Source organism: Sardina pilchardus, chromosome 3 (genome assembly GCF_963854185.1).
Source record: "Sardina pilchardus chromosome 3, fSarPil1.1, whole genome shotgun sequence".
NCBI lineage: Eukaryota > Metazoa > Chordata > Actinopteri > Clupeiformes > Clupeidae > Sardina > Sardina pilchardus.
In genome coordinates, this window is record NC_084996.1 from 39,989,609 (window position 1) to 40,001,188 (window position 11,580).

General features: G+C 40.0%; 1 protein-coding gene across 2 annotated transcripts in view; it reads left to right on the forward strand.

The window, feature by feature from the left end:
- The window catches only part of odad4 (outer dynein arm docking complex subunit 4), a 74,758-nt gene extending 74,527 nt beyond the window's left edge, over window positions 1–231 (forward strand). For both annotated transcript variants that reach the window (XM_062533292.1, XM_062533291.1), the window contains exon 12: window positions 131–231. In XM_062533292.1, the coding sequence (XP_062389276.1) occupies window positions 131–166 (36 nt within the window). In that variant the 3' untranslated portion in view covers window positions 167–231. The remainder of the gene's footprint in view (window positions 1–130) is intronic.
- Window positions 232–11,580: the final 11,349 nt, after the last annotated feature.

Below are 11,580 nucleotides of genomic sequence, written 5' to 3' on the forward strand. Positions count from 1 at the left end.
AGACACAGGCAAGGGGGCCTTCAAGGAAAAAGGTTGGGAAACACTGTCTACATGTTTGACGGCAACTGATGTTTATGTTGTGTGTGTGTGTGTGTGTGTGTGTGTGTGTCTGTGTGTGTGTGTTATTTAGGCCCTATGTGAAGCGAGGAACCATATTGCACAATGAACTGAATCAGGTTGGTTGAAGAAACTGCTGAGGCGAATAAAACATTACACATATATTGAACTGTATGTTTGTGAATGTGTTTCATTCCCAATTATTTAATTAGATTAAGAAAAAAATGTACAATGCAAAAAGCAACTTGTTTTACCCCATAGTTCATTATGGCGGAGGGCTGTGACCATAGACCTAAAAGAAATGGACAAACAGACTCCGTTGTTCTCGATGGAAGGGGGCTGAAACAAAATTCTGTTTACTTTCCGTCGTACTGCGCAGACTCATACTCAGTTCGTGACGTTAGCCTGCTGTAACTCGTCTGATAGATCGAAAACCTCTGAAATTGTTAACGTTTGTTTTTTTAATATTATTATTATGTGTACTTGCCTCTAGGTAATGCTTTACCATATCAAACAGTAGGCTACCGTAGGCTACACACATTTTCACTGATCTTGCGAATGACTCTCCGTCATGGTTTTCGTGCAGGCTCACTCAGCTTCTTATCCAAACATTACGGGCGAACGTTAGCTTCCCTACAACCGACATGCTAAAATACTTCTTTACGGGAAACCAACGTAATATACGGGGAAGAAGTGAATTAATTTTGCCTTCTTTACCCTATATAGAATACACAGAAGCTATAAGGGAGACAAAGGGCACATGTTACATGAAGTTATGGGATCGCAAAAAAATCTGAAATCTATGGCCGTCCAAGGGAGTTAGCAGAGCGTTGATCACCAGCTCATTTCGTGTTTCTACTTCCGGGAATATGCCTGCCCCCTTGGCTGTGACGTAGGAACCTGACATTGAGAATACCCGGCTACAGTGCACGTTGACCGATTTCTGTTGCGTCTCACTGCAGCGCTGGTACATTAGGTTAGGCCACTAAGCAAACCAGCAAGTTATGAGTCCAGCTGTCTGTATTGGACAAAGTTTTGTGTAACGCGTCACAAAGTAAGGCTCATTACTTTATTCTCCTATTTGAGATAGCCTAGGAAATAGAAATCCTACTCCTATTGCCATGGTGTGCTTTACCCTGTCATAAGCAGCGTACGTGGAATCAGGCCGTCTCCACAGCACTGCCTTTGAGGTCTCCGAGGCTTTATATGATATTTGCTTTCTATTTACAATTAGGCTGTTCATAAGAGCCAAAAATAAAATACAAATACTAGCGAGCGAACTTCACTTAACTCTTTGAATGCCGCACTGTTTTTGGAAGCTATGTCCCAGAGTGCCGGCAAGGTAGATCATTTTTGACTATTTTTGTAGAGCCACAGCGTATTCTATGTTATAGTTATGGACACATACTATGGCTCATTTGAAAGGTGAGACTCTGAGCTCAGTGGGTGAAAACCGTTTATTTCTATGTGTCTCCATTCCCGAGAAATCCCAAGCTAAACAGTGGCTGGTATTCATCAAAATCCCTGTTTGTCTTCTAGAAACGGAGATATAAGCCGCTTTAAGACAGACATACATTTCCGCAATGTTCACAGACTTTTTACGGAAGGGGCTTTTTTTTTTGTTGTGCTGTCTGAATTCATGTCCGTATATCTACCACCGGAACCTTTCCTGCTGGCGACCTATGTTGCTGCCACAGCTGCTATGTGAATGCAATCGCGGACAAAATCTGCACTTCTCAGGGATGATCAAGGGAAGTGTTAGCCTACGTTAAAGCGCCCTATATCAATGAACAGTTTGATCTCCCTAACACGCTGCAGGTAATGCGGCAAGGCTAGCTCTTCCATAGCCTAGGGCTAGGCTAGCTCCCGGGGTGATTTTCAAACTCTCTCCTCGATGCTCGGTCCCACTGATCTATGACAAACACTGGATAGACTATCGCATTGTTGAGACTGCCACCTTGTGACGAACCCACAAAATTACGAAATAACCTTGTATTGACTTGACGTGCCTGATTTGCCACAATTCATGCGGCAATATCAATCAAATGCCACGTTGTGATATAATGTCCAGATAAAAGACCGGATTGTGAGATTTCATGAGTTTTCGATCGTCATCTATTTCACTTCTCTTCATGATAGACTTCCAAAAATCACACATAAGGTGAGTTAGAGTGACTAGTTTCGTAATGAAAAAAAAGCAAAAAAGGCAATATTGCGTTTTTGGCACTCTGAGTTAAGCAGGTGAATATTTTAACAAGTGCATGGTGCGTGTCACCATTCAACATTGTGAAGGAGCGTGCGCAAGCAGGGCAGCAGCACTTCCATTGTTATGGACAATTAAAAATGTGAACATGCACGTTGCACGTTGGACTTTCAACGAATTTCGGAATGAATAGGGTTTCTTTAATATCGAGGCTTCACAGTTTTCTTGTATGATTGTTAGGCCTACTGGACACACTGAGGAAGGCAGAACGCCAAAACGCGTCTGTGTGAATAAATGGTGATTATGCATAGTGCGGCCTTTTTTCTTGTTTTTCAAGGCCTGCTGGTATAAAAATAATTTGCACTCTGTCTGAAAGACCAGGCTTCGGACCAGGCTCGTCCTAGTCAATAACTATTTATTCGGGCTTTCTTTCTTTTTGGAAAACATTAAGTGCAATGGCCATTAATTAGTAGGCTGAATAGCAGCATGTTGAAATTATGTGCTACATTGCGGTTTTTTTTAATACAATGAAAATTTTAACCTACAGTAGGCTACCTAGTCGATGCCGATGTGCGTTTTATTTATGTAGCCTACTGTTGTCCCTGTATGCTGATCTGAGACTGAGTTCACTGCTGATACTCTGGGGGTAGCCTAGGCCTATAACATAGTCACTAGGGACTCAAGCCTTTAAAAATATATTTGCTGCGTTAAGCCTACCTTACATTGACAGACTTTGCAAAGATTTGGAAAAGATTTTTGAAAGACTACAGTCTCAGACCCTCTCACATCTAAAGACAATTAATCGAGTTTCTAGTCACAGGCCAGTCTCAGATTAGGATTTTGCAAAGACTGTGGGTCACTATTTACAAGACTGCTACTAGATTCCTTCAAATTATTTCCATCGTGCACTAGGCTACACGTCATCATCAACAGGAACTCATATGATAGCCTACTCATATCAAAGTCATTTTTTCGCGTTTCTGCAGCATTGTTTCATGTGTGACATCCCTAACAGATATAGAGCTGTTCTGTCACGTAGAATAATTAGACTAATTATTAATTATCATATAAGCTAACACTGTAAAAAAAATCCTGTTGTTTTTACGGAAAAAAACTGGCAACTGTGGTTGCCAGAACAATACTGTAAAAAACACATCAAACCGTAAACATACTTACGGTGTAACATGTGCATTTAACATTATAAACATGTTTATTTAACATTGGATTTCAGCGATATTAACATGGTTATGGTTATGGTTATTTAGCAGACGCCTTTGTCCAAAGCGACATACAAATAAATAACAATACAAATTAAATTAACAGTGAACAATTACAAAATAGGGAGAATAGCAATATTATCAATAAAACAATCATTATAAGCACTAACCTAATGAGAAATAAAACAATGAAATGAGAATAGCAATCAAATAAGTCACTCAAATTAATTATATAATAACAATAACTATAGCATGGTATGGCTAAATTTAAGGACAATAGCAAAATAAATGTCAAATTCTATCAATGGAGAAATTATAACAAAACAATACTATTATACAAACCATAACACATAACAAACGCTCAAAAGACTAAGTGCATATTAAACAAATATGCCTTAAGACCCCTCTTAAAAGATCCAAAACTGTTGCTGGAACGGAGAGCACTAGGCAACTCATTCCACCAACACGGAACCACTGAAGAATAGGATCTACAATTTGACCTAGCGGTTGGTCGACATAACAGACGCTCCTCAGAAGATCGCAATGGGCGGTTGGGAATGAACATCTTGATCAAAGAACTGAAGTAGCTGGGAGCAGATCCAGTCAGTGTCCTATAGTATATATACTTAACATTATGCATTCACAAAGACAATTTGTGTCCTTAAAGGTGGGATATTTCCTAATTTTTTATTTTTTTATTTAAGGCATTAAGATCAATTTCCAAAAGATGATTTATATTCCTCTTTTTAGTCAACTTCGGCATGTGTTCAGATACTTCACTCACTGTATAATGTACAATTTACTTAAAAACCTGCAAAATGATTTGTTCACCTACACCAAAACATGCAAAAAGAAAAGAAGAGAGGAAAATGTGACTTTTTGGTAATTTATTTAACAGCAATCATCAATAGTTGTACACAATCGGATGCATTTTTTACATACAACATGTAAAGAAGCTACATGTAATGGTTCTTTTTTGCACATTTACACATTGTGGATTTAACAGGGCAAAAACTAACCATGGCTCTTCTCAAACAGTCAGAGTCCACAGAAAGAGTCCATATCTAGGCACACTGCTCGAGATCGGAGAAACACCTAGGGAAAAGAGAAGAGAGAAAGAAACACAATCATATCCATTAGTTTCATTAGTCAAGTCAGTCAACAATCAAGGACAACAAACACTAGCACACATACCTTTTTAAACGGCTCGCCACTCATGGGCGGAGAGGTCTTGAATCAAGGTAAGGACTTGTGGATTTACATGCAACCGTGTTCCTTTTGTTCGTTCCACTTTCGTCCCCTTCAGGATTAACAGAAAAGAAACATCTAGGGAAACAGAAGAGAGAAGAAGCAGAGACTACTTTATACAGGAAATTCAACAATCTCGATAAGTCAAATCAGTCCAAAGTAAAAGACAAACAAGTTAGATCACGGGTTATAGTTTTTCTTTAATTCAAGTGTAACTGGCATTATTCAGTCCATAGCCGTTACTCGGGGTCACCACAAACCAACATAATTTGGTACAACAAACAATAGACCTCTGAAGTTCGCCTACAAAAGGATCCAAAGCTGCCATCTTTGCCCATATAAGGAGATCCGGGAGTTAATTGACGCTAACTGCCAATGGCAAGTTGGGTAACACTTTACATTACGGCTCGCTAATAAGGTGGTAATTGTATGATCGTTTCTATGTAATTTCATGGTAACAATCCCTTGTTACCACTTGTTACCAGTAATTAATATGCAGTTTCTAGTGCAATTACTCTACTGTTTCTAGGTAATAGCAATGCAAACAGCATTAATTAAGGTGGTAATTTCTATGGTATTTTGATATAATTTTATGAATAATCCTTTGTAGCCACTTATTACAAGTTATTTCCATGCAGTTTCCAGTGCAATAACTCTGCAGTTTTTAGGTAACGATGCAAACAGCTTTAATTTTAAGTATAATAAAATGGTAATTATTTGAAACTTTACTTATTGTTTTTGTTTAATTACATGACAAACAATGAGGTAATTTCCAGGAAAATACACAGCATCAGGGCCGTAAAAAATACATTATCACTTATTTCCACCCAATTACTTAGTTATTAGCCTACTAAGAAAGAGACAAACCAAGTCATTGTCGTAGTAAGCTGGTAAAGAAGACATTATGGCAGCCGTGGTGTACTGGTTAGCGCACCGGGCTTGTAACCGGAGGGTTGCCGGTTCGATCCCCGACCAGTCCACCATGGCTGAAGTGCCCTTGAGCAAGGCACCTAACCCCTCACTGCTCCCCGAGCGCCGCTGGTTGGGCAGGCAGCTCACTGCTCTGGGTTGTGTGATTCACCTCACTGTGTGTTCACTGTGTGCTGTGTGTTCACTAATTCGGTTAAATTGGGTTAAATGCAGAGAACTGAATTTCCCTCACGGGATCAAAAAAGTATTCTATTCTATTCTATTCTTATGTGCCTGTAACTAAACTGGAACAAGTGAAGTAATTTTATGGAAACTATATGGTATCAGAGCTGTAAAATGCACTATTGCCTCTTCCTATTTAATTACCTAGCTGTGTTGATAAACCCATCAATTATCCTTATGACATTTTTAGTGTTGTTTTTGTTTAATTACCTGAAAAACAAGGAGGTAATTTCCAGGAAAATACACAGCATCAGGGCCGTAAAATACATTATCACTTATTTCCACTCAATTACTTAGTTATTGCTATCTCTGATCTGAAATAGGCAACACACAAACACATATTGAGTACGACCTTTATAACTTTGTTCTGCGAAAAAACATTGTTAACATTTAACATAAAACATTTAAAGTATAAGCCTGGCGAAATTTTAACTAAGCCGTGGAAAAAGTATTTTTCGTTGATCACGCTGTAGCCTACAGAGCTAGCACGGGCAAGAGCTAGCCTACAGCCCAAAATCGCTAACAGTGGCATAGGGCTTAGAGCCATATGCTTTCAAAATCGCATTTTTAAACCACTAACATTGCTCAAAACAGCGCAAAACCTCGTAAGAAGCTAACTCGAGGTGTCTACACATAAAAGAAAGCACCAGTCAGTCTGTAAACTTTGGAATGGTCTGTATACACGTAGAATCCGTTCAAGACACAGTTCGAGACCGCAAACCTATCTGAAGCACAGAAATGTCACGCGAGATTTCACACGGAAGCACTAGAGCTATTGCCAGAAGAGACTATAGGTAGTGTTGGCTAAAATTACAGAGATACATGACATACAGACAGAAGAAAGAGGACAAGGAAGACAGAGTGGTTCGTGTCTGTTCCTTTCCCGGCAGCGAAACAAAAATTAAAAGTTTACAATCCAGGCCCCAGCCGTGGCGCAACTGGCTGGGGCACCTGGCTTCGATTCCCGCCCCGTGGTCCTTTCCGGATCCCGCCCCAGCTCTCTCTCCCACTCGCTTCCTGTCATTCTCTCTACTGTCCTGTCCAATTAAAGGCATAAAAAGCCCAAAAAAATAACCTTTAAAAAAAAAAAGTTCAAGTTCAAGTTCATCCAGCAAGTTTTCATCAGCTGTCATTGCGATACGGTCGGTCCCCAGTGGCTTATTGTTTTGAATGTGGACATTGACACCTCAATCGAAACGCTAAAGTGATGGATTACCTTGAGAAGGACGACTTCGTTATTCCGAGAGGAGCTTCTGACCCAAAGAAGTCAACGAAATATTATAATAATTTCATCTGTAACAAACACGTCACCTCTGTACCTGTATGAATGTTTTGGTAGGTTTAGGGTGCACTGTAAATAAAATATTTAGCCTACTGTTTCAGAATTTGATTATGTTGTTTTATTAGGCCTAACACAGAACATGTTAAATGTGTGAAAACAATGTTTTGCAGAACAAAGTTAAGGTTGTGCTCAACATGTGGTTGTGTGTTGAATGTCAGTACACGGTAACCTATTTCAGATCAGAGAAGTAACTGAGTGGAAATAAGTGATAGTGTATTTTACGGCCCTGATGCTGTGTATTTTCCTGGAAATTACCTCCTTGTTTTTCAGGTAATTAAACCAAAACAATAAGTAAATCCTGGACTATCATTTCAAGAACTAGATTCATTTTAAATCATTACCATTTTATTAAACTTAAAATGAAAGCTGTTTGCATCACTATTACTTAGAAACTGCAGAGTAATTGCACTGGAAATTGCATAGAAATTACTAGTAATAAGGGGCTACACAATATTATTACCATGAAATTACATAAAAATACCATAGAAATTACCACCTTCATTAATGCTGTTTGCATTGCTATTACCTAGAAACTGCAGAGTAATTGCACTAGAAACTGCATGGAAATTACTTGTAATACAGCGCCCTCCACAATTATTGGCACCCCTGGTTAAGATGTGTTCTTTAGCTTCTGATAAATTCATTTTTTTTTTCAAATAATATAGGACCACAATGAAAAAAAGCGTAAAATCCAACCTTTAATACAAGTGCATTTATTTAGAAGGAAAAAAAAATCCCACATTAAGAAATAATTATTTTACATCAAATCCGGAAATGTCGCTGCGGCAGCTGCGCAACGCTTCAACAACACTTTACTAACATTTCCGGAAAGGTACTGACTCGATTAAATTCATTCTGGACTCTCTATCCGACCACATAAAGACGTGGGGATACTTCGGTAGAAACATAGGGGTGTTAATAAAGGAAATGTTAATAAAGTGTTGTTAAAACGTTGCTAGCTGCAGCTGCGACATTTCCGGAAAGGTACTGACTCGATTAAATTTATTCTGGACTCTCTATCCGACCACATAAAGACGTGGGGATACTTCGGTTTGGCTTTAGGGATCCTCTACTCACTACCACGTAAGTGTAGTGTTGTTTGGAACAGTAGAAGAGGTATAAAAATAGCGTTTTGTAGCGGCGAAAGGACATGCCCGAGTCACTTCCAGGCTAACGAGTTTTGGCTAAAAACGGTGAGCTCGAACTTTCTCAAAATACATCCGAATGACATGATTTTGGTGTCAACTCAACGTATGTACTCCCAACCCAGTCAGCACAAATAGAGACAAATACGTCTCCGAGACGCCTGGAAAAGATCTGAACAGCTTAATTACATCGCGTTCCATTTAGAACGTCTTATTTTGATCTTACAAACAGCGGCGGCATCTCACTGAGAATGTGTGTCGTAGTTCTAGAACTTTATCATATTTAATACCTTTATAAGATCTTTGTAAGACGTTAGGGAGATGGATGTCCTATTATGACGTATTGATGAGCATCTGGGATACGGCTGCTAAACGCTGTTTGAAGAACTTAGCAAGACGTATCAGATACGTCTGCCAGATGAGCAAACGCTCTCTAGAATACATCTGCAAGACGCCTTCCAGACCTTTTGAACACATCTGCAAGACGCCTTGCAGACGTTCTTGTGCTTACTGGGAATAGTCCGAAAAATTGATCTAAACTGCATTTCACTCCGGATTATCCCTTTAAGTCACAGCAAAATGTCTCTGAATGTCCACAAACGCTTCTCATCGTCAACAGCAGTGGCCGTAGCATCTTCAATTTGCTTGTAGAAGGTTTCTGCTGCCTCTGGTGAGTCGAAGAGTCTGGTGAATGTCTAAACACTCTGTAAAGCGCCTTGAGACATGTGTAATGTATTGGCGCTCTATAAGCGACATTAAATTGAAATTGAAGAGATGTTTATTCCCCTCAATGGTAATGCAGAGGCGAGCTGGATGGCGAAGTGCAAACTTAATTCCAGACTTGTAGAGTTTAGCCTTGATATCTTTGAAAGCTGCCCGTTGCTTGGCTAAGCCTGCACTCATATCAGGAAAGAACAGGGGCCGGTTGCACAAAGCACCTTAAGTTAAGGTTTTCCCTTAAAATCTGACTTAAGGCCCCCTTAAGATAAGATCGGTTGCACAAACACCCTTAAGTATTTTCCTTAACATTTTCCCTTAAGTATTTAAGGTTTTCTACTTATCTTTTAAGAAATCCCTTAAACCGTTGCACAAACGACCTTAAGAGCCTAAGTAAAGGGAAAAACCTAAGGGACCTCTGACCCTACCTTAAGCATATTATTATCTGAGTTGATGCTGATAATTTAAGTTAATTAACCACTTTTGGCAACTGAAAATAAAACTTTAGCTAATATCATTACTCTTCTATCAAATAGGCCGACCAGAATTCGTTATGTAGCCTAGTTTATTTAGGCCTAGCGATGGTAACATAGGCTACTCAATTCGCCCTAATTGAAGCTTACGATGGGCTTTGGTTCGGTGCCCCAGTCAACAACACGTAACAAAAAAATGTTTGTTCTGGTGCAGATGACAGCAAAAATCATAGCGCACACACAGCGCAGGATAATAACTAGCTAGCTAGTATTGTTCAGTTCATGTCTATATCAGGATTTACTTGATGAATGGATAAATGTCACCGAAAATTATTACGGTAAGATTATAAGATCATTAGGCTATTGTGTTTGGTGGATTGCTGGCTAATAGCATAACTTACTAGCAAGCTAGTTAACAAGTGTGCTGAACCAGAGACACTTTTGACTGAACGGAGGCTACGTTATTTATTGCTAACGGTAGGTAGATACATCGATAACTTCGTGAATGTCACTGCTCTAAGGTGCGCCGTGTTTGGCCGTCACCTGTCAAACTCGTCAAAGTTAGTTACACTAGTTAGGCTACACTCAGACTTGTAATGTGTTATTCGCTATCCCATAGACAAACACACAGCTTAATAATATTTTGGACAGTCCCGCATTTTACCCTCAGAAAAGCAAGCGCAAATTAGCAAACAAACAATCTCCGTGGAAACTGTAGAATTTTCGTGCCAGAAAACCGCTTTCAATGCAGTAAATCACTTAACGGAGTTCCTTACCTAAGGATACCATTTAAGAAATTTTGTGCAACGCCCTTAAATGAATTCCTTACCTAAGGAGAAATTAAGCCTTAAGGTTGATACTTAAGGAACAAAACTTAAGGTGCTTTGTGCAACCGGCCACAGGACCTTGTTGTTGTTGAACTTTATATCTCCGTTCTGCGACCTGGCCCAATACAGAACACGCTCCTTATCCTGAAATTGGTGGAATCTGATAATAAGCGCCCGAGGACGTTGCCCATGAGTCGGCTTTGGAATTGGAGTTCGGTGTGCTCTGTCAAGCTCTGGTGGCTTTGGGAATATCTCGTCTCCGATGACTGTATGTAGGAGCTGCGAGACGAAATCTCGAGGCAAGCCTCCTTCAGCGCCTTCAGGTAAGCCAACGATTCTTAGGTTCTGTCGTCTGGAGCGATTCTCAAGGTCGTCTACTTTGGACGTCAATGAGGCATTAGCCTTTTCAAGATGATCCAGTCTAGTTAGCTCGGTTAGCTCATCGCTATGGTTGGTAAGCGTGCTCTGGCTGTTATCTTTTAAGTATGTGAGTCCAAGGTATTTTTTATAGAGTCCAAAGACGTTGTTATGGGAGCAATGGAGGTTTCCAAAGATGTTGAAAGATAATCTTTCAGTTCCGAAGACAGACTTTCTCTGCCTTTCTCCAGTTCCTGCACCAGGCTATCAACAGTTAGCGTGTTCGCCATCTTAGCTGCAGAGGCTGCCTGAGTTGCAGCATTATTCGGTTGAGGCTGAGCTCTAGATGACATTATAAGCTGTTCTGCCCTCTACCCCCAGCGCCTTGCCAGGGTCGACAGATAGATAACTCCTCTCCAAAACAAACACGCAGGCGAAGTATTCCAAGTCAGTCTTTATGAAGTAGTTGAAGTAGGGTAAAACAACGATGGCTTCGAAGGCCAACTCGAAACCCGAAGACACAAACAAGAGAAGAGTGCGGAGCACCACGCTTTCTAACCAGTGTGAAGACTATGACATCATCAGATAAGGACAAGCGCCCGTAAACACAATCAAATTACCCATTCCCGCCACTAGGTAGCAGAAGTGAACCACTAAACCCTCCCAAAACACGGAACTACTCACTGAACATTAAGCAGAACACTCCCCCTCTGATACCCAGGGGTTTCACTCTGAAGTTTTTTTTTTTTTTTTTTTTTCTTTCCTTCCAAACATTAATAAATCTGTATTACTCATGTTTCCTTTGTCTGGTATTCAAAACATTTCTTCAGAGCTGCCAACTT